This window comes from Hipposideros armiger, unplaced genomic scaffold (assembly GCF_001890085.2).
Source record: "Hipposideros armiger isolate ML-2016 unplaced genomic scaffold, ASM189008v1 scaffold_861, whole genome shotgun sequence".
In the NCBI taxonomy this organism is placed as follows: Eukaryota; Metazoa; Chordata; class Mammalia; order Chiroptera; family Hipposideridae; genus Hipposideros; species Hipposideros armiger.
The window spans coordinates 317,518-344,850 of record NW_017732211.1 but is presented as its reverse complement, the minus strand read 5'-3'; the positions used below and the strand labels follow the sequence as shown (position 1 = coordinate 344,850).

At 46.2% G+C, this 27,333-nt stretch overlaps 1 protein-coding gene across 2 annotated transcripts in view; it reads left to right on the top strand.

Moving 5' to 3' along the window:
- HDAC8 (histone deacetylase 8) overlaps positions 1 to 24,612 on the top strand; it is a 182,834-nt gene extending 158,222 nt beyond the window's left edge. The window contains exons 10-11 of one of the 2 annotated variants that reach the window (XM_019629579.1): positions 5,737 to 5,842; positions 24,066 to 24,612. In XM_019629579.1, the coding sequence (XP_019485124.1) occupies positions 5,737 to 5,842; positions 24,066 to 24,088 (129 nt within the window). In that variant the 3' untranslated portion in view covers positions 24,089 to 24,612. Of the gene's footprint in view, positions 1 to 5,736; positions 5,843 to 6,490; positions 8,788 to 24,065 lie in introns of those variants that run through there. The other variant, XM_019629578.1, reaches the window with a different exon arrangement.
- Positions 24,613 to 27,333: the final 2,721 nt, after the last annotated feature.

Sequence of the window (27,333 nt, the reverse complement as noted above, 5' to 3'; positions counted from 1 at the left end):
GCCAGGTTTCCATTGTCATGTCCATGTCCACATGTAACAGCTTATGTCCAGTAGCCCATATCTCCCTATCCTCTCGGTCTTGGTCTGGACATTCCTAATTCCCCATGCGCCTTTGGTGTGCCAATTCCTTACAGTTCAGTCCAACAACTAATGGGGTTATTTTTGTTTGTGTTATAAAGCCATGGCAATAAAATTTACTTCCAACAATACCACCACAATTTTATGTCCTTAAAATGTACCATAAATGATATTTATAATAACCGAATTTCCTGTAAACAGAAACGTTTTTCTGGGGGAAAAGAGGGCTTTTTTTGTTTCCATCAGGGTTGGGCCAAGTTCTTTGATGGAGCAGTTGGTGATACAGGAAAGGCTGAGAAGCTATGTTACTCTGGTTGTGTTGAGTTCTCTTCACAGGGCCATTCGGGATAAGAGGTGCTCTTCCTGGTCAGGGCTCACAACCTCCCTAACTGAAGACAGAGTAGAGCCTCAGGGGACTGTAAGAGGGATTGGCACGAACCTTGGGCTCACCCAGATAAAACGAGTCTAATTTTTAGGCAAAGGTAAATGTTGAGCTAACAATAAAAAATCTGAGCTCATTGAAGTATCAGAAAAAGGGCTGGCTAGAAGCCATTGTGTCCCCTGCTGACTAGTTGAGCCACGGGAGTGTGCTGCCAGCATGTCATGCTGAGTCTCATCCCTAAGGCTTCGTGGGATTTCACTTCACTGTCCTCTTTCTTCTTCTCCACTTGCTGTTTTTTGGGATCTTTTTATCTCCCTACTCCCTCAGTCCTCCGCCATGACCTGACTTCAGCACACTGTCATCACGTCTCCAGCTGCCTGCTAGACATGGTGACTCAGATGCACTGCTGTCATTTCGGGCCCAGCTAAACCCAAGCCTATCACCTTCCCTTAGTCAGACTGGCTCTTCCCGCTAGTTTACTCCACCTCTGCCGGTTTCACTGTGATTGGTACCCCCACTTACCCAGACTCAAAAGCTCGGAGTCAGCCAGCCAGTTACCAAAGTCCTGGTGCGCCTACCTTGACAACGCCTCCCTCCATCCTGCCCATCTCCACAGCAGTCGCCGCCCTCACTGGGCACCAGCCTTTGACTGCTACTCCCAGGTTTGCTCCCACAAACTCCTCATCCCATGAATGCGCCTCCCCTCAAATTCCGTTCCATTGTCCACACTGTAGCCAGTGAGCCATCTAAAGTGCACGGCTGACGTGTCCATTCCCTCACATTTACAAGCTCCCCCACACTTCCATTCACTTGTCCCACAAATAGTCCTTTACCACGTCCTAGGTGCAAGCACTGTGGACCGTCTGTTCTGGGATGAGGACACAGGCCTCCCAGCCTGGTGTCTTAATTCTCCTCGCGTCCTACCGTCGAGCCACAGCAAATTAATTTCAGTGCCTTAAATGCGCTGTTCTGTTCTACCCCCCCCCACCCTCCCCGCCTGTGCCCAGGCCTGCCACTCACCCACCATGTCCCCTTTGCAGACGCCTGCCACTGCACAGTCACTTTCTCTGAGGTAGTTTAGAGGCAGATGTCCAGAATGAGCTGGCTTCAAATCTCATCACAATTTAGGTGCCTGACACATAGTAAGCCTTAATAAACGTTAACTCGTATTACTTTTATCTTTACTGTTATTATACCTCTTACCACACGGTTCTGTAATAATCTGTCATACTAAACATGTCTTGCCATCTTTGTACCCCAGTGACTAACCTAGTCAAGCACATAGTAGGTTTAATAAAAGAATTCGCTGCTCCAGGCTTGTGGCTTGGCTTCCTATGAGGAAATAGGACTCTGAAGGAATGGCAGCAACCTGACGGCTTCTTCTGAATATCTTTGTGACCAGATGTCTAAGTGCACGCTCCTGGCACGGCAGGGCTGAACTGAGCAAGCACTGAGCGATGTTCATTTCTTTCCTCATTGACTCTTGGGTCGAGAAGGGACCACTACCCTAAAGTAGGCATTACCTTCACCTGCTATCCCTCAGCTCCACCTTGTACTTTCCCTTTCTCTCCTCCCCACCACCATGTTCCCCTCAAAAATGTATAAACTGAAAACCAGAAAGCCCACGGGAAAGGGGTGGAGAAAGGTTAGCACCTCCCTCCTTCCTTTGCTGAGATCAAAGCCCACCGCCTTTCATCCCCCTCCACCTGTCTGGGAATGGGATTGTTGCTTGCCCATTTCCTTTCCTTTTCGGGGCTGGAGGGCAGTTTCAGGGTGGGGCCTCAAGCTATTTCTAGTGCTGGCCAAATCCCTCCACCCTAACATCTCCTTTGCCTGTGTGATCAGATTTCCTTTCCACCTCGCCAGTAAGTGACAAGTGGCAGGAGTGTAGAACAGGAAACTGTGAGAGAAGTCAGTTTCTCCACAGGCCCTAGGCAGAGCTAATGGCTTGAGCAAGTGGGGAGGCCCTGGGGCTGCAGAAGGAATCGGCTCTTCTCTCTGCATAGCAGCTCCAAGGGCTTGGTGAGGCAGCAGTCAGGCAGGGGCCTCATGCCCCAGAAGGGACTTCACACTTACTGAAGTCCTACTATGTGCTGGGCCCTGGCTAGCCTCTTTTGTATATGTTCTGTCAGTGGTTCCAAACCACTCAGCTCAGCAGTTACCATTCCTCTGGTAGCAATGAGCAAACACAGATAAAGAAGCTCTCCTGAGGCACACGGCTTAATCCCGGGGCGAAAAGCCCGCTCTGCCTGACCCCAGAGCTGGGGCTCTTGCCACATCATCACGCTGCCTGAAGAGTCTAGAAAAGCTGTTACTGCTATGAATTAGCTGTTTGCATTATTCCACAGAATTAGCTGAACAGCCACCGAAACCTTTTGTGAATTAATGTAATTCAAGATAATTTTTTTAAATTAAGCAGCTTACAGTAACTTTTACTTTATAAACATTTTTTTATTTCTATTGGGGAACAGCCATGGTCATTGGTTACACATGGCTTTCATGGTACAATGGCATAGTTGACTCTTTTAGGGAGGGCGCAGCTCACAGTGGTCCGTGCGGGGATCGAACTGGCAACCTTGGTGTTATCAGCACCACGCTCTAACCAACTGAGCTCTACGGCCACCCCTAATTCAACATAATTTTAAAATAAAGGCTTAAAGAGAAGCTTTAATGACTTGCGTTCAAGTCTACAGAGGGTGCTGCCTTTGCAGAGTTCATACACTAGAAAAGAGTGATCAAGTGTGGAAATAAAAGCATGATATAACACAGAAACAGAGAAGTGACACGCGAGAGCCAGAGAGGGGGGCAGGCCACCACGTTTACCTTAGATACAGCCTCTGCCTTGCCAGTGCCTGCCGCTCCCCTCAGCCCCCAGCAGAACTGGATCACAAAACAGGAACTGTCTGGAATCTTCTGTGTCCCCTAGCCTAAGAATAGAGCAAATAGGCAGGACCTGGACGTAATATTTGACCGACGCAGGTGGGGAGCTGTTTGGGAACCCAGGCTTGCGTATTACCTGCTTCAGCAAAGAATGGGTTATTTAGTGGCTAGGTAAAGCCAGGTGCTAATGCAACTAGGATAAGACGCTCAATCCCAGGACAGGCACCTTCTGTCACGTGGCAGTTCTGGCCCCAGCTGACCGTCTTGCAACCGTATGCTCCTGGTCAAAGAGGGGACTAAAGTAGGAGAGTACAGGTAACCATGGAGAAGGCACACAAAATGAGGACATGTTGTTCCGAACACTCAGCCCTAAACAGATAGCTGACCACATGTCTTCCTGACAGGATCGGCAGTGTTGGTGCTTTTGTGGATGGACGCAGTCATTCCGTCTTCTCACGCCTCAGCAAGGCCCCCTGCCTCTGATTTTTGTAGCACTTTAATGCCAGGGCTTTCGGGTCTCCCAGACTGGTTGCTTCATTGCAGCTGCCCTTCTTCGATCGCTCTCTCTAAACGCGTCCTTCCGTACCCATGAAATGTGTGTACTGCTTGACAGCCTCTTGAGGAGGAGATGCCGCCTAAGGAGAGAGGGCCACATCTGTTTGGAGCCTTCTCTCCCAGAGCCAAGCCCACAAGGTGCTCAGGCTTAGACTGAGGGGCCCTCCGTGGTTAAAAACACAAACCCCCCAAGTTTCTTTGATCATAACCGTGAGTTAGTTTCTGCATGTGTCACCCAGGTAACCCCTCCTGACTGGTTCATATGTGGATTTGGTAGAGACGATCTCTACTCAAGGCCTCTTCTATCTCCAGAACTCAGGGCTTCAGGCGTCAGAGGGTAATAAGCCCAGCGCGAAGGAACTAGACCCATCTCTTCGTTCTAGGTCAATCCACAACAAGCAAACAAACAAACAAACAAACAAAAACCAGGCATTATAAGCATTGTCACACTCCTTTTAATTACATGTGTAAAGGTTTTTGTCATGGATGTGCAAAAGCCATCTCCCCATCAAATTACTCCCATGGATTCCACAGCCTGCCCCACGGTGCCAGATGCACATCCAGACTCATAAGAAGGATAATTTGGTGTCAGTGGCAGTCACCCTGGATTATTTTTTAGAGGCTCCTTGAATGACATCAAATTCGTGACACATATCAAGATCCCTTTTTTCATGCCCTCTGTGCCATTTTTTCTGTGCAATTTGAATTTCCCTGGCTTCCTTACCACCTAACAATATCACTATTGAAAGCACATAATGTTAAGGACCATATGCTCTCTCTCCAGAGAGTGTGCACAAATACTATTTCTGTTATAAACTAAACAGAAATAGCAGCTTTGCATATTTCCCATTCAAAGACTTACCCCAATTGAATGATTCCCTTTGTTGGGGAGTGTTTTTCCCCAAGTGGGCCCCGATAGGAAAGCTGAATCAGATATTGTGACTTACCAAAGGTCACAAGGACTCATCTAGCAAGCTAGAAATAGAATCCAAAAACCTTTCTTTTGATTCCCTGAATTTAAAACAAATGAACTCTACTACAGAGAAAGAAAAACTGAAGTGGAGAAACTAGGCTTGTTTGGCATGCCCGGGCGCCGGGAAAGTCGAGGCAGCTGGGACGAGCAGGCGGCTGCTGTGGTCCGTGAGGACGATGAGGTGAATGACATGTAGGTGCTGTCTGCCTTCAAGGAGCCGGCAACGCAGTGCGGGAAGAGTGGCTGGCTCCCTGGCAAAAAACCTCTGTTCAAAGCAGAATGTGCTTGCAAACAGCTAGACAACCCCGAGGAGGTCTCGTCCATCTTCGTAGCCCCCACAGCAGCATGTGATGTGTAGGCAAGCACTGTCTATTTGCTGAACAACGGCCATAAGAGAGGTACCAACAGAACGCTCCAGGGCTTGGTGGAGAATGAGGACCAACTCTGAGCTGCGCCTGGAAGGATGGGAGCAGCAGGGTTTGGGGGAGGGCATTGTAGGCCCCAGGAAGGAGTGATGGCAAAGGTTCTAAGGGGGCGGGGGCAAAGCATGGTATGATTTGGCAGTGCTCAGAGCAGGCCAGTGTGGCTAGAGAAAGGCCCCGGGGAGGCCGGAAGAGCTAAGGCTGGAGGGAAAAGTTGAGGCCTGAGCACAGAGAACCCTGGACGCCATGCTAAAGAGGCTAGCATTGGACTGTCACCGGAGATTAGGAACACGGGGAGTGGCACTTGCCAGCACAGGGCTTCCTGCTGCATTGTCCTGCCTTGTCAAGAGCAGTGGGCTTCTTTTGATTGTTCTGTTTGTATGTGGTTTGCTTTGGAGATTTTCTGTGGTTTAGTTTGTTTTTTTGCCTTTCCCTTTTCCTTACAGTTTTTCACAGCATATGGTCCTGATTATGTGCTGGAAATCACGCCAAGCTGCCGGCCAGACCGCAATGAGCCCCACCGAGTCCAGCAAATCCTCAACTACATCAAAGGTGAGCAGCACCCCTTGAGTCCTGCCCTCCTCATTCCATCAGTGGGGCCTTCCCGAAATACCATTTGTCACCGATTTGGGAGGGAGACCTCGTCTTGGCCTGACGGATTGTACTTGGAATTCCACACTGGCCATTCTGCTTGGAATTGTCATCAGGCCAGCTAATGTCACCTTCAGGGGCACAATAGGTTCAGCTTTGGGCACCTCCAGTGGAAAACAAGTTCTAAAGTGCGCCCAGGAACCCTTTTCTCTTTCAAAAGGGCAATAGTAAAACCCTCTTTCAGGTGAGGCAAGTTCAAGTCGATTCAGACTTGGGAGGGGGTGGCGGCTCACAAGCATTCTCTCCCTGACTGCCTTGAGAGACTGTGGGCCCACAGTGAGTAGTTGAGGATCCGCATGCTCAGTCCCACCCAGAGCACTAGAGATGGGGCTGGCCTCTGGACAGAGGGAACATGGCATTCGTCAGGTTTGTGGCCTGTCGGTCACACTGTCTACTAGCTGTTTGGTGACGTTGCCCTCAGCTTTCCAACCCCAGCTGCTGCTTCACAACTCAGCTCACTGTATACAGCATTTTTAAAAGTGGTTTTGGCATGCGTCTTCCTGTTTAATTGAATTTGTCTGTATGTGTGAATTGTTTTTTGGATTCTAGTTATTTGTAGAGTTAAGAAGCCAAGGGTATCAGATCGCCCATCCTGGAGATTGAAATTCGACCAAGATAGCACCAGTTCCCCTGCTTTTGACTCCCTCGTTGGAATAGGATCCAGCATGAAAGGGAGGCCTGTTCTGTGCTGGAGTTAGTCTGACGGGATGTGTTGTGTCCTGGGGGGGTCTTTGCTGAGGGTGCTATTAAGGCCCTATCCTCTAACACAGTCCAGCCTGTGCCAACAGCCAAGTCCATAGGGAGGGACTCCACGTCCAAGGCTCATTTGGCCTGAGAAAATTCGTCAGCTCATAAGTCATAGACTCAAGCTTATGGTCACAGCCAAGTTTATTGCCTCTCTAAGGCATCCCGTACCCTCAGCCTTCCCCTGACCCTAGAGTTTCAAGCCACCTCCCTCTGGCCTCTCCATGGCTACTGACCCCACAGGTCCTCACTTCCTAACCAAATCTTCCTCCCTTATCCAACCTCTCAGGCCTTTAAAATCCTCCTATTCCTGGCCCTTCTCCAGCCCTAATTAACACTAGCGCTCCCACCCTAGTTTCCTCCTGCCCCTCTCAGATCCGGGGCACATTTCCTGTTTCCTTTGGGACTGATCCTGGACCAACTACTCTGACTCGCCTTCCTTCAAGCTTGCCATTTTCCCCTCATCCCAGCTATAAATCCTGGTAGCGCGCGTGCAATACAAGAGGAACAGAGAAAGTAAGCAAGTTTCTGCAGCTCACACCTACATATATGCCCTCATGCTTTCCTGCACACACACCCAGGAATATATCTCCAGAGAGTGATGACGTCTTCCTATTGAGGAAATGGAAATGACAAGTATGAGACGACATAAGGAAGGTCATTAAAAGGGAAGAGAACTAGGAAAAGTAAGAAACCCAAAAGAGGAATACGTTTTAAAAAAGATTCGAGACAAAAGACTACTAGTTTGAGTGTTGGCGAAAAAACAATAGAAAACCTGAAAGGACCTGTAAGTTACATGGAAGTCAAGATTTTTTAAAGATTCTAACAGGTTACAGCAATGTTCTGATTATAACACAATGAAAGCAGACTGGGAGCAAATGTATGGACCAGGAAGTGAGTTCTCAACAGCAACTGGACACATACAAGATGAGAAGATGTGGCTTAGCAGCATTTTGTCTGAAAGAGAGGGATTTTAGTGAACATAGAGCTCAGTATGAGTCACCAGGGCAAGGTGACCTCCTGAAATGCTGATGCATTATCAACCTCGCTTTAAAAAGGCCCTCAACAAATAGGAGCTTGGTCCCAGAGGCTGTCTCTGAGAGGCTCTCACAGAGCACAGGGCACAGAGCTGCGACCCATAGGTACACAGTACACAAAAGCAGATTTTCATTCAGTAGAAGAAACAATTAGAGCTGTGCAAAGTATAATGGTCTGCCCGGAAAGGAGTGAGGTCTCTGTTGCTGGAGACATACAAGGAGAGGTTAGGTGGTCATTTGGTTGTCACATAGTACAGGGGCTCCGGCACTGGGGGAGGGTGATTGTACTAGATTATCGTTAAGGTTCCTACCAACCCTCAGATTCTAGGGTACTGTGCATTAAAATGAGAAAATCAAAAAGAGTTAGAAGAATATGATGAGCATGCAGGGCTGGTAGATGAGTCACAGTTGTTGGGTGGAGGGGAGGTAATGCTGTGTATAGGAAAGAACTGATGAGGAGAAGAAAAGAAACTAAGTGGCTGAGAGTGGGCGGGGAGGAGCCAGAGAGGGCGGACAAGAAGTGGAGTGGCTGGAGCATGCTAGGAATCTTCAGATTTTCCATGTAGCCATCCCTTTCACATTGACAAGGTCTGCTGTTCTAGCCATGCAAATGAGCAGAGCACACAAGTCCAGAACCCAAAAGAAATTCAGCTAAACGTAGAAGAAATGAGGCTAGAAAAAAATCCAAATGTTGCTAAAAAAATGGCCACGCTAACCTGCTATACTGAGACCGTGCCCCTCCAGCCTGGTGACGCATGCTGCCATCAGATAGTGCGTTGCCATGACAATGGTCAGTGTGAAAAGGCTGCTGAATTTCCTGCATTCTGAAAGATTTTCCTGAACCTGCCTACAAGACTGTCATTTGTTCTTGCATATAAAAACTTCAGCTGAGGCTGGCCATTTCTCATCATGCCACCTGCCCTGCTCCCCCGCCCATTAAAAGCAAAGCAAGGGGCGGGGAACACGAGCCAGAATGATTTGGGGAGGTGGGATGGCAAGGAGGGATGGATGGATTAAACCCCACTCCATGGGACAGAGTTAGCCAGCATGTCTCATTAAATTTGTTCATCCTTTGAGTCTGGGTTTCTTCTCTTTGGCGCCACATCCCTTGGAAGCATAAAAGATGGGATATTTGACCTATTGGAGATCAAGCCTGAGGAGGTTCATCTTATAGACACAGATGCATTCCACATGACACAGGATGACTGGAGGGACAGGCACATTGAGGCCTCACCTTATCTCATCCTTTCTGCCCATTAGTCTATCCAAGAGGGAAAAAATGGAAAAGTAAAGCCATGGAGAGTGAACTCAAGCTTTTAACTTTATACAGAGAAAGGCGGTTTTGCTCCCACAAGTTGCCCTTCTCATGCCAGTGAATCTTGAAGATGTGCGTCAGTGTCCCCAGGAAGTGTGGGTGAGAGAGTGGCTCCATCTTCTTTGCCTTTCCTCTGGTTGAAGCGTTCCAGAGGGGCCGGCTCACAGTGAACCTTCCAGACTTGGAACAGTGCTGACGCGCTCAGTCTCCAGAGGCGGCCAGCTCCTCGAGCCTGGTGAGCTCTGCGTGGGGAAACAGGGCTAGAGGTTGTCTAGCCCTGGTAGTGATGACATTGGATTCAAGTGAAGGTCCCTAGGGGGCCCAGAGCTTCATGTTCTGGGTGTAGGGGTGGGGAACGGGGGGTGAGTTGTGCATACATAAGTTGGAATTGTAACTGGAGGTTTCTGCACTTGCTCTGAGTTCCCAGGCTGTACCCCAAGTTTGCCTGTGATAGAAAAGGAAACAAATGGGGCCAGGAGGTAGGGGGGACACACGGGAGGGAGGGTTTCCAGTGCAGCATTGGGGAGCTGGGCCAGCAAAGTCATGCAGGCGTGGGGAGAGACAACACAGGGGGAATAATATGAATACTAGCTACTATTTATCTTACAGATGAGGAAACTAAGGCTCAGAGAGGATGAGTGACCTGGCCAAGGTCACCTTTATTCATACACTCAGCAAGTAATTACTAAGCACCTAGTCCATGCCACACACTGTGTTACTAGGTGACGGAGTAGACATTTGAACACGGGCTGTCTGGTCTTTCTGGTGCCCGTCCGCTCTGCGGTGTCGCCCCTAGTAAACCTTCCCCACCCTTTCGTGTGGCTGGTCCAAAGCACCTTGATCTGGTGTCTTCCTGGAGATGGGAGGAAGACAGCCATGGGTAACACTTAAAATTCTGGCCCCTGCCCTAGGCCTTTGAGGCCTTCCTCACCCCTCACCTCTCATCACCCCATCATCCCGTCATCCCCAGACTGCTCTCTACAGTCCCTCAGCCTGTAGCTGCCGTTCCCGGGAGAAGCATTGTGCCGGGTGGGCAGCACCTCCTCTGGCAGCCTGAACTTTGGGATTGACATTCTTCTGGGGACTAGCAGTTGGGGCATCAGGTCTGGGCATGTCCAAGGCCTGCTGGAGCCCCAAGCTTCAGGTAGGACTGGAAACCATGGGAACTCTGAGAAGCCCAGAGGAAAAGCTGCAAAGCAGGGTTGGTTCCAAGACACGCTGAGCGTTGGCTTTTGGAAAGACTTTGGACCGGGATGGTGGAGGATATCTTGAGCTAATTTCCACGACTTTAGGTGAGGATCTCTGTCTGCCCCTTATCTCCCCTTGCCGTCCGTCCCAAGGCCTTTCTCTTTCCCTCTCCAGCCTGCTGTGCTTCCCCATGAACCACGCTCCTCTTTCTTGCTTTACCAAAGAGTAGAATACTTGGGAAGGTTTGTCGTTATCATTGTTAAACAGAAAGATAAGTTATAAAACTATGATGCTGAAAACACTATAGAGTCCAAAATAAAAATGGAGTTGGCGCCTCACAACACAGCAACTTTGGAGCTTTTAATAAACCATGAGAAGCCTTGGCAGGTTACTTGCGAGGACTTGAAATGTCTACCTAAATCCAGGAGGTGGGAACTACCATTACTGAAAGCCCCCCTTACAACACCGTGTGCTGGATTCCTTACCTACAACATCTCACCTAATCCTCACCTGAAGACGGGGTGCATCATGCCCATAGTCACATAATAAGCAAGTGGTGACTTCAGGATTTGCACCCAGGCCTGGTGTCCTTCCTGGCCTGGGCAGTAGTGCTCAGTCAAATTTATTCATCGTCCCCTGTCTGCTTTCTCCAGTTGCCCCTTAGTAAACCCTGCAGTGTCTCCCAAAGGGAGGTTCTGATCCAGGTTAATTTTAACAAGTGTTATTGTGTCTCCACTTCAAAGCCCAGCTAAATCAATCAGTGACTATTCTTTGGAATGTCTCATGTGCTTGGTGCCAGGGGAAGTATAAGAGATGTTTAAGATGTGCTTTGTGCTTCTGATAAGCAGTGGAGAAGTCTAGATGAGGAGACAAAAGTAACCCCCTTAGATCATGAGATAATAATGGCTGATGCTGTGTCGAAGAAATGGGGGGGTATGACTTTAGAGAGACCGCTTGCAGAAGTCTGGGAGGATTTGACTAGACAGCACTAAGGTAGCGCTCAGATGCAATGGAAACTCGGATAGGTGGGGGGTCAGGGGCAGATGGCACGTTCCCTTGGATAGCAGGCTGAATAGTCTAGATCGGAGACGGTTAAGTGGGAGCCATTCTAGATTCCAGAATGAAGACATGACTTCATGCAGCGATATTTGGATGGATCGTGGTGGTATTCCAAGAGTGAGGCTGCAAGGGCCTGAACTAGAACAATGGTGGGAAGGTGCTCCCTATGCTATTCTGCCCGCATGGCTGAGAGCTGGTACGAAGACAGCATCTACAGCACTTGGAGGGACGTCAAGGAGAACGGAAGAAGTAAAGATAATTCTGAGCTTCCAGCCTGAACACCAACTGGGATGGGAGCTGTTGGTTAGTTTTATAGAACACATACTTGATATGTTCTGTTTTGATACATAGCATTTGAGGTGTGAGACAATGTCTCCATACATCTACATGGAGGAATTCCTTGCAGCCAGTTAAAAAGAAATGTTTCAAGATAATTGGATGACACAAGAATATGCTCATGATAACAATGTTAAGTGCAACAAAACAGGATATAAATGATTTAATAGTATATAGTCTCAATTTTGTAAACATACATAATGTTTGTGTGTGTGACACTGTGTGGCTATGCACAGAAAAACGCTAGAAGAAAATATACCAAAAATGCTAGCAGTAATTACCTTCGGTGGTAGCATTGGAATTATGGGTAATTTTTTACTTGTTCTTTATTCTTTTCCTGTATTTTAAAAAATTTCTACCATAAATATGTATTCTTTTTACAGTAAGAAAAAAACTGATACATGTTTGGGTTTGTTTGTTTATTTGTTTGTTTGTTTTTAAGAAAAAGACAATAATCTTTTATCAGACCTAATGTTCCAATTTTTTGTTTATAAGATCCGGTCACTGCAACTGCATACAGCTGGAAAAATAAGGGACTACAGAATTAATATTTTACGTGTCTCAGGTGCTGTTTCTTTTCTTAGGTACCTCTAGAAATTCTAGGGTACTTTCATTTGTCTTGCAGCATAGGCCCTCCCTTGACTCACAATGTAAAGACTCTTCTCTCTGGTAGAAGTGCAGAAAATCCACACAGCTCCCTAGGACCACCTCCCTTTCCAAAATTTTCATTCACTCCAAGGCGACTGTTTTTGTCTCAGTCTTTCTGGGTTTTCTCTCCTGCCCCATTAATCTATGGCCTATTTCTTCCCACCATCTTGATTACTGTAGGTATATAATAAATCTTAAAATTAGGTAGAGTGGTTCCTCTTACTCTCTTCTTTTTCAAAATTGTTTTAGCTATACTAGTTCCTTTGCCTTTTTATATAAGCTTTAGAATAATCTTTTCTGTACCTACAAAAAATCTGGATATGATTTTGTTAGGAATTGTGTTATACCTGTATATCAATTTGGGGAGAATTAACATCTTTATTATGTTGAGTCTTCCATTCCATGAACATAGTACGTGTCTCCATTTATTTAGATCTTCTTTGGTTTCCTTCATCAGCGTTTTGTAATTGTCAGCATGCAGATCCTGAACAGGTTCTATACCTAAGTTTTTCTTTTTTGAGCCATTATGTTTTTCATTTTGGTTTCTATGAGTTCATTGCTGGTATGTAGAAATACAGTTTTTGTATATTGCACTTATATCCTGTGACCTTGCTGAACTCGCTTATTAGTTCCAGGGTTTTCTTGTAGATCCCTTAGGATTTTCTACATAGATCACCATTCATCTGCAGATAGGGACAGTTTCATCCCTCTTCCTTTCCAATCTGCATGCTTTTTGTTTCCTTTTCTTGCCTTACTGTGCTAACTTAGTCATCCAGTATTATGTTGAGTAAAAGTGGTGAGAGCAGTTATCCTTGCCTTGTTCCAGAACTTAGAGGGAAAACAGTCAATCTTTCACCATTAACTATGACGTTAGCTGAGGTTTTTGTAGAATTTCCTTCTTGAGTTGAGGAAGTATCCCTCTATATTCCTAGTTTTCTGAGCATTTTTGTCATGAATGGGTGTTGGATTTTTGTTTGATGCTGTTTTTACATCAGTTATACCAATACTGATATATAATTTCCTTCTTTAGCCTTTTAATATGGTAGGTTGCATTGATTAATTGATTTTCAAATATTGAACCAGCTTTGTATACCTGGAATTAACCCCACTTGGTCATGGTGTACTATGGATATATTAGAATTCTATTTGCTAATTTTATTTGCTAATATTTGGTTGAGGATTTTACATCTGTATTTATGAGGGATGTTAGTCTGTAGTTTTCTTGTGTGTACTGTCCTCATCTGCTTTCAGTATCAGGGCGATAGTAGCTTTATTGAAATGAGTGCAGATGTGTTCCCTCCTCTTCTATTTTCTGCAAAAGATAGTATAGAATTGATGTTAATTCTCCTTTTTTAGTAGAATTCTCCAGTGACCTGGAGATTTCTTTTTCAGGAGGTTTTCCATTTCTACTTTGATACCATTGTGATCAGAAACCATGCTCTGTATAATTTCAATTATTTTCTATTTGTTGAGGTTTGTTTTATGGCCCAGTATATGGTCTATCTTGGTACATGTTGTATGAGTGCTTGAAAAGAATTTGTATTCTATTGTGGATTGGTGGAGTGTTCTATCAATGTCAGTTAGATCCTGTTGCTAATAGCACTGTTGAGTTCTTCTATATCGTTGCTCATTTTCTGTCTACTTATTCTATTATCAATTGCTGAGAGAGGGATGTTGACGTTTCCAACTCTAACTGTAGCTCTATCTATTTCTCCTTATAGCTCTATCAGTTTTTGCTTCATGTATTCTAAAGCTCTGTTGTTTGCTGCTTACACATTTAGGATTGCTACATCTTTTTGGTAGTTTGACCCTGTTACCATTATGTAGTGGTCAGTAAAGGCCTCCCTGAGGAGGTAACATTTGGGAACAGAGCCTAATGAAGGAAAAGAGGTTTGCAAAAACTGGGGTGAATAACATTGTAGATGAAGGAAAGAGCAGGATCAAAGACCCTGAGGCAGGAATGCATTTGGTGTGTTTACTGTATATGTTTTAATGTGTTTTAGAAATATAACTGTCTCATCAAACTCTGACTTCACAGATAGCATTGTAGGATGAGATTGAGTTTTAAAAAAGAGTCTGCATAAGACATATAAGTGGGATATGAATATGGTTGATGCTATGGAAGTTTGGGAAGTAAAGCCGTCTCTGAGGTAGATAATGTTATTGGGTTGTCGGAAAAGTCATGACGTATTTTTTTCTGTTTTTCATTGCAAAAATGCGTCATGACTTTTCCAACAACCCAGTATTATCCCCATTTAGCAGATGAGAGAGCTGAGGCTTGTGAAGGTTGATTCACTTGTGCAAGGTCACACAACAAGTAAATGAGGGAGCTGGATTCCACATGAGAGACTGACGATCATACCCAAAGTTTAGAGGAGGAGGAAACACGGAAGTTTCTTCTCCTTGGCAGAACTGCATGATGTTGCATATAACAAACCAAGAACTTTTGAAGAACAGTTGGAGGACTAATGTGTTTAATTAGGCACTTTTTTTCTGTTTGCCCGAAGTACATGCTAAAGCCATTATATCACTTATTCCTCTCCAGCCTTTAGCTCTAAAATAACCAAGGGGGCAAAAGGGATGTTAGAACTTATTAGCGAAAATAAGGGAAACCACTCTGGGTTCTGGAATGCCTAACTGTTGACAACTCTCTCTGTCTATCCTGAGGCCCTTTAACCAACTGAGATTCAGGTGCTGGCCTTAGCACAACTGCCAATTCCACCAGTGCTGAGGGGCGTTTCATGCCAAAATAGGCAGGCCCAGCCTCCGTGGCCTTGCTGTCAAGGGGCAGCCTTTGCAGGCTTCTCACCACAAAGTTGCAGAGGAAGCTCTGCAGACATCCCATCCTGTGGACAGGGACATCCCCAAGCCACACTCAGGCCACCAAAGAGCTCTCAAGTGTTTTGAGAAAGGGAAGCATCTTTATTGGCACCTGGTTTCCCACATTCTTCTGCCTCTTTGCAGCTTCAAGCATATTTGGAGGGAGATTTCATGAAGATTTCTAAATTGAGTCAGAATTTCAAGTCTATTGTGACATGCAAATGAGTCCTGCTTGCCGTTGGCAGCAATGCAGCTGAAGTGTCTAGAGACGGGCCATAAAATGAAAACATCAAAGTGATTAAATGTGCCCGAAGAGCATAATTGAGTGCATGAATAAGAGAAAATAAAACAAATTGATTTTCTCCAGTGCCAGAAAAACAGAATAATTGAGAACAAAATAATAGACTTTGAAGTAATCAAAGTGAGGAGTGCACCATAGTGACACAGAAACAGCCAGTTGTGGGAGAGATTTATTGTGTTTCTGTTATCATTTTTACAACTTTAATTTCATTAGCTAATAAATACAAATCAATTGAAAAATCAGTCAACCAGAGAGGAGGCAGTCTCAAGCCAAGATTTTTATTCACATCTCTAAAACAGGCTGAGGCGGTGATCCTTAATCTATTTTCATAGGCACACATATCCCCTGTGAGCTGGCAAACAAGTCTGGGAGGCCTCTCTCCTTTGGAGGTGATGATGTTCTCTTCTGCCAGTCACTTTCCACATATAGGTTTACAGATTCAGCTTTCAAAAGGGCCGCTTGTATAGCTCGCCAAGATTTCCAACAGACAGTTCCCTGAGTACAGCATCTTGGTTTACAGAGGTGACATTTTCGTGGCACTGACCAGCCATTATGGTCTTACGCTCATTCTGAATTCAGGAGCACCTGCCACTCTTGCCACAGTGCTAAGCATCTGTGGCTCACTGCTTCCATTATCATCCCCCACCCCCACACACACACACACACAGACACACACAAGTGACACTGAAAGCTAATCTAAAACCAAGAGGGCCAACAACAGTGTGCCACCGCTCTGGTTTCTGGGAAGGATCCGGGCAGGGAACTAGGCTGGGACGCTTCTCACTCTGACTGTAGCCGTGGAGCGCTGGGCCATCCAGGTCTTCTGGGACCAGGCGCTGGAAGATCACAGAGCAGACATGAGAACTATTTGTATGGCTCCTGCAGGAAGGAGTCCCTCCACCTCAGGATGTGCAGTGATGGCTGACACATGGGACTGGAATAGCGGCTTTCCTTTCACAGCCCTTGAGCCACCCTGGCAGCTGTTGACACCTCCAGATGTTCATGACACACCCTACCTCGGGGCTCCACAGTTAGCAGCCATGACTTTGGCTCCAGGAAAGGTCTTTGGGACCATTGGGACTGTAAAGCAGGGTGTGCAGAAGGAGTTGGCAGTGTGGAGACTGGCACTGCTTGCTGGCTCAATCAGGACGGCATGGTTAATCAGGATGGCAGGCCAGGCAATTTGTCCTGGAGAGTTTATCTTCCAGGAAGTACCTAGAAGCTGAAAGGCGACTGTCTGACCTTCTGGTGGCATCCAAGTCCTCATCATGCGGTGACTGCTGGCATTTAGCTCCTTTGTGCAAGAGAGCGAGAGTTTGTCTCCAGTTCAGGCCTAAAACCCCAGCTTCCATTTCCCCCTGGTGTTTGGGTGGAGCAAAATGGAGCAAATGGCTTTCACAACCCTAAAGCATTATACAGATGTAAGGCTGTAATATTCTTTCTGCTGCTGCTATTCCCATTATCCTGGATTTCCCCGCCCCGGAGTTTTGTCTGAAAAAGAAATGTGGAGAAAGCACATGGACCAAAGAACCTGGGGCTGGGACTCCCAGATGCCTTAGAGGCCTTGCCCAGCCCTGCAGATAAACGATGTGGAGGCTGAGCTCCATAGGCTGGCTGGCTGGCAGGCAAGCAGCCCACTCCTGTGATGTCACCTCAGTTACTTGTGCCTGTCCTTCCACATGGAGCCAGCAGATTTAGGCACAGGAGGGGAGAAAAAGTGAATCATAGGCTATTTTAGAAATTGCTTTGATTCCATTTGAGACTACAGTCATCCCTTGCAAGCTAAGACCAGAGCACCCTAACTATCGCGGTAATAGCCTATAAGTGCTGATATCCAGAAATGCCAGAAGCCAGTGGGGTTAATCCAGAGCCTCAGGTTCTAATTCAGGTCAGAGGCAGACAAGTGGTATTTGATGGTCACAGTTAATTATCATTGAAAGGCTTTCTGATGACAGGAGGGATGTACATTCCAGGCTAAGCAATACAGTTGATAATTAAGAGCTAAAATGAAATCAGCTATCTATCTCAGCACATGCCCAAGGCTTCCCAGAAATCCTGTGTTCTGCCATTGTTCCCAAGTAGAGCATGAGACCCTCAAGCCTGGTTGAGATGGGGTAGCAGCTGGGAAAATTGCTCTAGGCCTGGGTCCTCCCCATCTTGAAAACTCATCCAGAGGCTCCCGTGGCCTCTAGGATAAGACCAAGGCCTTCTGGGCCCTCGATGACCTGGCCTCTGGCCATCTCTCCAGCCCCAAGGCCCCCCTCTCTGACCCGCATCCTGTGCCTTTACACATCCTGCTCTGTTCCTGCCGCCTTTGCTCTTCAAGATGCCAACTCCTGTGGGAAGCCTTCCACATCCTCTCTTTGTATGCCCTTGGCACTCTGTACACACTGGTATTTTATTGCCATGCTGCTATGGACTATGATGTGCTTGTCTCCTCACTAGACTGAGAGCTCCTTGCAGGCAAGAACTGTGTCTTCTATCTACAATGGGCCAGGGGCTGGGGGCTGGGCCCAAAGTGGGCCTTATGAACCTCTGTAGAGAGACAATTTGAAGTGATACAAACACATTTTTTATTTTCGTAGTCATATTTATCTGAATGTATGTTTTAAAATGTACTTAAGCACAAGTCTGCTTCTTGTTATTAATTATGATGATGATTCTTATTGCTTAGGATAGATGAGGCCAACATAGGTATTAAAATGTTTAAAGTGAGCTGATAAGACAAAGAGAAATATTGTTACCATTAATACAGATGTTAAGTAGATATGACAGCGTTTCTGAAAGGGGTACTCATATGATGGAAACTTTGGAAACACTTTCCAGCAATAGTTGTTTCTCTGTGGTGCCACTCAGCCTCCAAGGGTCCTGGGGTCACCCAAGCATTCCTCCGAAGTGCTACAACACCGAGTGTTTTCAGAACCCATTTGCCACTTGGCCCAGTGGCATGGGTGCCCCTTGACCCCAGTTATAAGGGCCTTAAGAGCAATGAGCAAACTGTAAACCTCTGTGGACTGAATGGGAAAGTGCTTTATCAGCTGCCCCGTAGCTCTACAGATGTTCGTTCCTTCCATGAATATTTACTGAGCCCCTATTACGTGCCAACAAGAGAGTGATGAACAAGACAGATGAGGTCCCTGCCCTCCTAGAGCTTGCGATGGGCGACGGACAACAGGCAGGTAAACACACAAGATGTCTTCAGTGTGCGAAGTGCATTGAAGAAAATAAAATAGGCTGATGGGACAGAAAACGAGTGACTGGGGTGGCTACTTAGATTGGATGTTTATAAGGCCTCTCACTTGGGAACTGTGCAATATTTGCACTTCCAATACAGTCACCACTAGCCACGTGTGGCGATTCAAATGTAATTAAAATTAAATAAAATTTAAAATTCTGTTATTCACTCACACCAGCCACATTTCAAGTGCTCAATAGCCACATGTAACTAGTGGCTAACATATTGGGCAGCATAGATATAGAGCATTTCCATCATCAAAGAATGTTCTATTGGGCAACGCTGCTGTGCATTAAAAAGACTAAAGATTACAGGAATAAAAAGACAAGTCACAGACCGAGAGAAACATTTGCAAAACGCATATTTAATAAAGGACTGGTATCCAAAATATGCAACTTAAAAGTCAAAAACAATAGAACAAACATTAAAAAATGGGCCAAAGACCTAAACAGGCACCTCACCAAAGGAGATACACAGGTGGCAAGTAACCATATGAAAATATGTGCACTAGCATGTCCCTGAGAAATTGCAAATTAAAATAATGTGATACCATTACACGCCTAATAGAATGGCTAAAACCCAAACACTGACAACACCAATGCTGGCGAGGCTGTGCAGCCACAGGAACTCTCATTCACTGCTGGTGGGATGCACAATGGTGCAGCCGCTTTGGAAGACAGTTTGGCGGTTTCTTACAAAGCTAAACATTATTTTAACATACAATCCAGCAATTGTGCTCCTTGCTATTTACTCAGAGAAGTGGAAAACTCATGTCCACACAAAAACCTGAACATCTGTTTATAGCAGCTTTATTCATAATTGCCAAAACTCAGAGGCAACCAAGATGTCATTCATTAGGTAAATGGATAAACAAACTGGTCCATCCAGACAATGGAATATTTTTCAGATCTAAAAAGAAATGAGCTATCAAGCTACAAAAGGATGTGGAGGAAACTTAAATGAGTATTGCTAAGAGAAGGAAGCCAGCCTGAAAAGGCTACATGCTGTATGAGTCCAACCACTTGACATTCTGGAAAAGGCAAAACTGTGGAGACAGTAAAAAGATCAGTGGCTGCCAGGGCTATGGGGGAAGGAAGGAAGGATGTTTAGGGCGGTGAAACTACTCTGTGTGATCCTCTAATAGTGAATACATAACATTATACATTTGTCCAAACTCATAAAATTGTACAACACTGAGAGTGAGCCTCATCTAAACTGTGGGTTTACTTAATAATGAAGTATCAATATTCATTCATCAACTGTAAAGAATGTACCGCCCTAATACAGGATGTCAGCAACAGGGGAAAGAAAGTGCCTGGGGGTTGGGGGGGACTGGCAGCGGGGACACAGGCACTCCTCCACGTTCTGCTTAGTTGTTCTGTAAAGTTAAAACTGCTCTAAAAATAAAGTCTCCTCATTAAAAGGGACTAAAGAGAGTACTCCCCAGCACCTAGTACCTGGCGAGCAATAAACTCCCCATAAATGTTTATTGAATAAATGCATGAACAAATTAGTCAGTGACTTGATGAATCAGTAGAAGCCAGGCCTCCTGAGTCCCGTTCAGCATTCCTTCTGACACACCTGAGGTAGGGTGACGATCTAATTTATTGTGCAAAGCAGGATATTTGAGAGTGAAATGGGGTGTCATGGATGTAAGTCAGAACTGTCCTAGAGATAACCCAGAGATCACCAACTGGGAGTTTGGGAGTTTCTTTGGCCTCACATGCTGATGTCCCATGCAACATTCTTCAAAAATTTCAATCAGCTGTCCACACTTAACACTGTGGAAACTCCACATAAAAATGGGAACTTCTGACTTCTCTTGGAAAGAGGAAAGATGTGGGCCCACATTCCTGCACAGTAACGAAGGGCTGAAGCTGAGGAGCTGCTGCCCTCTTCCTTTAAACCTTCCTGTTGGCCGCAGACCCCACCACTCCCTTTTGAGTCTCTGACTGCAGGCCACGTGTGAGTTTCCATTTATCGTCTCGCTTATATTTTGGTTTTGTTTTCTTTCGTAATAGAGTTAAGAAAAGAGCGAACTATTCCTTATCCTCATGTCATGAGTCAAAGTAGACCCCAAAAAAAGGATCAAGAGGGCTCCAAATATCTTGCCCCCAGCCTGCTTTACTCACATCCAGTGCATTCCTGGCCTCTTCTGGGCATTTGAGTTTGCCCCCTCTGGTCTACACTCCATGTCTCCCCAGGCCCCAGATGATGCCGGCCTTTAGAATTTTCTCAGGCTGCCACCCACTGCTGGAAAAGCTACATGTGAGGGGGAAAACAATGGGCATTATTTAAGTTTACATTTTTATTGTTACCCAAATTCAATATTGCTCATCATCAACTTTTGGTGGAAATTATTTCTGTTGTTTTTCTTAATTGCCTCCAAATGTATCAGGAGAGTGAGACAGAGCAGCAGAGAACGCAGCACCCAGCTTTCCTTGCTGTAAACGTGTTGTTGGAGCACTTGCACGCAGAATTTTGTCCCTCCATGCCTCGGCTCATTCATCAAGCTCTGTCTGTACTCACAGAGCTGAGACCCTGTGGGTTTCCTCAGCAGAGGCGACAACTCAAGCAGAGGCCCACGGGAGACAGCAAAGGTGTTGAGGGGCCTCGAACTAGGAGGCGAAGAATCAAAGATTATCCACAGATTGTGAGCTTAGAGGTTGAAAGCACCAAAAGCATGATCCAAAACATTAACTTTTGCTTTGCAAGAGTTAAGAGAATGAAAAGCTGAGTTCCATACTTACATAAAATATTTCCAAATCATGTATCAAACAACAGATCTGTATTTAGAATATATAAAGGATTCTCCAAACTCAACAGTAAAAAAACAAAAACAAAACCCAATTAGCCAAAGACATGAAGAGGACATACAGACAGCAAATAAGGTGTTCAACCTCATGTGCCATTAGAAAAATGCCAATTGAGACCACAGTGAGTGATCGCTACACTCCTATGAGAATGGCCAAAATAAAAACTAGTGACACCACCAAATGCCACTCTGGAAAACCGTTCGGCAGTTTCTTATAACGCTAAACAAGCAGCTACCATATGACCCAGCCACTGCACTCTTGGGCGTTTATCCCCGAGAATGAAAACCGTGTTCACACAAAAACTTGCACATGAACGTTCATTGCAGCTTTATGTGTAATAGCCAAAAACTAGAAGCATCCCAGATGTCCTTCAACAGCTGAATGGTTAGACAAACTGCTACATCCACACATAGAACAACAAAAAAGAACACATGCAATGCACACAACAACTTGGATGGCTCTTAAGGGCAGCATGCTGAGTCAAAAGGCCAATCTCAAGAGGATGTACACGTATGTTTCCATTTATGCAACTTTCTCAAAATGACAAATTTATAGAGCTGGAGACCAGATCAGTGGTTGTCAGGGTTTGCGGGGTAGAGGGATGGGGAGGAGATCTTTGTGGTGATGGAATAGTTCTGGATCCCCTTGTGTTGGGGGTTCCATGTATGTACACACATGATAACATTGCATAGAACTATACACTTACACACACACACACACACATGAGTACATGTAGAACTCATGAAATCTGAATAAGGTCTGTGAAAAGTGCCAATGCCAATTTCCTAGTTTTGATATTAAATAATAAATATGTAAGATTTTGCCACTTGGAGAAACTTGATGAAGAGTACCTCTCAGTACCTTCTTTTTTTTTTGCAACTTCCTGTAAGTCTATAATAATTGAAAAATTTAAAAAGTGAAGAACCCAAATAAAAAGGAATGAACTATGGACACACCAAAAATTTGCACAAAACTCAAAGGCATTATGCTTAGTGAAAGAAGCCAGTCTTAAAAGGCTACATACTGGGCCAGCCGAGTGGCGCGATGGTTAAGAACTGGCTTGGGACGCCAGAGGGCCCCGGTTCGGATCCCACATGAGGGCCAGTGACACTGCCCTCCACAGCTAAGATGCTGAACAACAGCTCGACCTGGAGCTGGGCTGCTGTGAGTCGCCGGCGATGGCGTGGGCTGCAGCCCCTGTGGCAGTGGGTTGCCATGGGCTACCTTGTGTAGCCAGCAGCCAGCGTGAGCGGCCAGCAGCCGCAGTGAGCGGCCGTCCAGAAGCCGGCGACTGATCTGCCTCACCCGGGAAGAGTGCAATGATGGTGCCAACTTGGGCCAGTGAAGCAACGTCCTCCACAACTAGACTGAAGAACAAAAACGACGCAACTTGTCTGTTCCCCTTCCCCCAATTCCCCAGCACTGTTCCCATCCCCCCAATTCCCCAATAAAAAATCTTTAAAAAAAGAAAAAGGCTACGTACTGTTTGATTCCATTTATATGACATTCTCAAAAAGACAGCACTTAGAGGGATGAGGAATATGTCAGTGGTTGCCAGGTGGGAAGTTGGAGGGGAGTATGTGACTGCAAAGGCTAGCACAGGGAATTGTGGAGGGTTAATGGAACTGCTCTGTGTCATGAATCTATACACGTGCTAAAATCATACAACGGCACATACAAAAAGTCAGTTGTACCATATTATGTTACTTCATGGTACTTCAAACTTAAAAATAAGACTAGATAGGTGAGTGCTGATTTGTTTTTCTTTTCTTCCTTCCTCCCTTTCTTTCATTCATCCACTTATACAGTCATTTATTGAGCATATACTTTGTGCAAGGCACTGTGCTAGACTTTGGAGATCAGCCCAAAGTAAGACAGCCAGGGTCCCTCCCTTCATGGGGCATGCTTCCTATTTCAGGTCAGATGGGGTTGGAGCCCAGTGTTTCTGCTTGGGGACGTGGGGCAAGGAAAACACTGCAGAGGGACTAAGTAAGCAAACTTTTCACTCCTAGAGCCCAGTTCTGTAGGACTTCAAGTGGTCACTTGTCCCTCAAAGACTCTTAGGCCTAATGGCAGAGGAAAGCTCTCAATTCATATTACACAGGTATTCGCAAGAGAAAATACTAGGAGGGTTGTGCCCTGCTAAAGGGGGAGAAAGGCTTGTTGGGGGTGGGGCAAGATTTGATGCAGTTAGTAAAGTGTGAACCCTGAAAAGTGTGACCTCAATGTGTGTGTGTGTGTGTATCTGTCTGTCTGTCTGTCTGTCTTAAAACAACCATTCATTTAGTTCATGACCTGTGGATGGGCAGTTGGGCTGGGCTCAGCTGGGTGGTTCTCCTGCTGGTTTGGGCTGGGTTCACCCAGCACTGCAGGTAGCTGGCTATCAAAGGCCTCACCCATGTGGCTGATGGGCGACTTGTGGTTGCTGGGGTAACTGGGCCATATGTCTGTTAGCATCCAGCAGGCTAGCCTGGGCTTGCTGGTTCATATGTTGGGGTCTCTGGGTTCCCAAGAACAGCCAGAGAACAAGTCCCAACATGCAAGTGCTTTTTTTTAACAGCTTTATTGAGGTGGAATTCATATATGTCACCTGAATTTGAATGTTGTTTTCTGTCCTGTTTGCAGGGAATCTGAAGCATGTGGTCTAGTTGACAAAACGAGATCAGGTTTCCAGAGGCGAAGAGCAGTGCCTGTAATGAAGACAGTGTGTGGAATTTGTGACTGCAGGGGAAATTTGGAAGAAATTACTTCCTGAAAATTTCCAAGGGGCACCAACTGGCAGCTGGCCTCCTGGGGTGAGGCAGGCAGGCACCCTAAAGGCTTCAGCTGGGCCTAGGGGAAGAGGGACAGTTCCAACATTTAAAGTGTTTATTTTTAAAAAACACACAAATGCCATTTTTAACCTTTGAAAATTATTTTTAAGCAAGTTGGGGAGGGGGTATTTTTATTTTCTTAAAGGAGACAGATCAGAAGCTGGGGGGAAACGAGGAGCTTTAGTCACCAGTTGGTGGGACGGGGGAGCTGGGAGGCAGGGTTTGGGCCTCAGGACCATCCAGGTGGAGCCCTGGCAAAGCAGAAGTGGTCAGCAGACTGGGAGGTGTGAAGAAGTTCGCTTGTTTGGTTTTTATGATTGTGGATCTATTTTATTTTTAATAAAATCTTTGAAAACCCACTTCTTTGTCCCATTGTCCTCATGGTCAAGTACCACTGACCACTGACAGCATACACCGTTCTAAACATTTCGTGTTCCTGAAGTGTCAAGAATAACCCTGCTGCTTCCATGCTCTGCTGGCCCAGCCTGAGAAGCTGGCCCTGAGTGCTGGACCCCACTGAGGAATTAGCGTGCCCCCACTAAGTCCTGGGGACTGAAGACCAAGCTCTGTCCTGCGCTAGAGCCCATCTACGATCATGGAGAGGCTCTTGCTGTCCCTTCCTGGGGAGTGACTCTGTGATGGGAAGGGCAGGTGGCATGGCAGATGGAAGAGGGGCATTCCGATGAACAGAGAGGCTACTTCCCCGTCAGGTGTAGACAGTCAGCTGCTGATGAAAATGGGATACAGTTGTGATGCGCTGGGGTTGGTGTAACTGCCAGGAGAAGGCAAGATGGCAATTACCATGCCAGGGCAGCATCCCGTAAAGGTTCACAGCCGGGCCTTGTAGGGTGAGTTGTGCTTCTCCAGGCCTTGGGGGTGGGGGTGGGGGGGCAGGAGGGGGCGTTCAGTCGAAGGCAGTGGAAAAAGCCTTGAATGCGTCCCGGGATGGGACTAGCCAAGCTTTTATTAAACAGCATCAGGGCGCCTGGTCTGCTAGGAATACCAGTCACTTCAAATGCCCACTATTCTAATTATATACTCTCAGCTTAAGGGCAGTTCGACTTATACCAAAAAGAAGCGGCATTAAAAAATAGAAGAAGGGGTAGGTGCTGAGTGGGGCAGTTGTGAGTCGGGGCGGGGGGGCAAGGAAGGCAAAAGGGAACTCTGAATTCACAGCCTGCGTGAGACCTTCTGACAAGGTTTGTGGTCTCAGAGGCTCCCCGAACCCCAGTCTTTTCTAGGGAACCCACTCCAAAAGTCATCAGCCAAAGTCCTGTGAAGACCTTGGTCCCCAAGGGCAACCATGTGGCAAAGTGTTGAATGACTAGTGCCCCATTTTCCTTTCAAGGGACATGGACCTGAGCAAGAAGGGGCCCTTTCCCACTGGGCGGCCAGTGCCACCTCCTCACCTCTGCTGGCCCCAGCATTTGAGAGCGAGGCCTCCCAGAGGGCAGACCTGTCGCAGAGCGAGGGCACATTTCATCAGACCTTCGGGATTCCTTTCCATTTGATTCTTGTTGGAAAACACTAGGCTAAAAAATCCCATAGATAGAACTAGGAATAATTTTACATTTTTGAAAATCAAAGTCGAAATATTCAAAGGTGGGCCTGGTAGTCATAAAACAAGAAAGACAGACTGAGTGCCTCTGCTTGAGTGTGAAGCCACTGAACTGCAGATGAGTACGCGAAGCTCTGGGTGTGTCAGTTACCCCTCAGCAAAGCTGGGGGAAAGGATTGCTCTGTTCCGACTCATCATAAATACCCAGGAGGAACAAAAGCACCAAAAGGAAAGCCACCAAAATACTAACTGCCGTGGCTTCTGTGGAGGATGAACATCCAGGCATGGTTTCATGTTTGTTCTTTTCTACTGTTCAATATTTTCCAATTTTTCTCTAGTAAGCATGGTCTAGTTTTATAAGAGAAAAGTAAATAAACTTTGAAAAACTGTATCTGGGGCCAGCCAAGTGGCTCAGTTGGTTAAGAGCTCACTCAAGAGTTTGAGCTCTGAGCAACAGCGGTTCGGTTCGAGTCCCGGCCCGAGCTGAGCAGCCGCTGAGCTGCCAACAGGTAGCAGGATGGCTCAGCTAAAAACAAAACAAAACAAAAAAACCTGTATCTGTGGGGAAAGTTACATATCAAAGTGAATTTGAGACCCGCAGTGAGGAAGAAGAGTTTGTGCTCAATCCGGCCCCAGGGCTGTTCTTGCTGCCCAGGAGGTTGATTTCCGATTCACTAGGCCAGAGAGGGTCTTTCAGATAAGGTGGTTGGAGGGCGGGCCAACTGTGCACCCAGTGTGAGCCTGCCTTTCCTTCTGGAAAGGGCCGCCTTTGTGCCAGCAAGGACCAACCGCAATCACCGTAATAATAATGCAAAGCAAGTATTGGAATATGCCCCGTTTTACAAATCGCTTTCCTTTATAGGAGGTGGCGATCCACCCCGCTGGGTGGGTATTATCATCCTGACTTCGTAGATTAGCAAACTACACTACAAACTGTGAAGTAACTTGCCAAGTTGTAAGTGGCAGAGCCAGGAAGCAAACCCAGCTGGAACTGTGAGTTCCCTCAATTTTTTCACTGGCCCACACCTAGTGCCACTAAAATATTTTTAAACTGTGACTTTGGAGTAAACAACTTTCTTACTGCTTCCAAAGTCCAAGCTGGACCAAGCCACATGCTGCTCCCAAGACCTCTCCACACGACAACAACATTAATTAGTTGTGTGCTTTTCAGCAAGTTATTCAACCTTCCTGGGTCTGTTCCCTTACCCGTAAAGTGGGGCGAATCATTCTCGTACTTCGTGGGCTATTGTGAGTGCCTGATGAATTAGCACAGATGGAAGGACTTTGAAAAGAGTCTAAAGTATTGTGTGCAGGAGGGCCTGCCATGAAAATGGGCCTGAAAAGGCCGACCTCCGAGGAAAGCCCAGTGTTCCCAGGAGCCCCCCTGGCCTCCACTATCCCAAGGCCGCACAGGGGCCAGGGAGACCGACAGAGACAAGTTTAGGCTGTGTCTGCAGCTCAAGGGTCAAGAAAATACCCATTTCAAAAAGAATATACGTATATATTGGATATGCCTCTATTT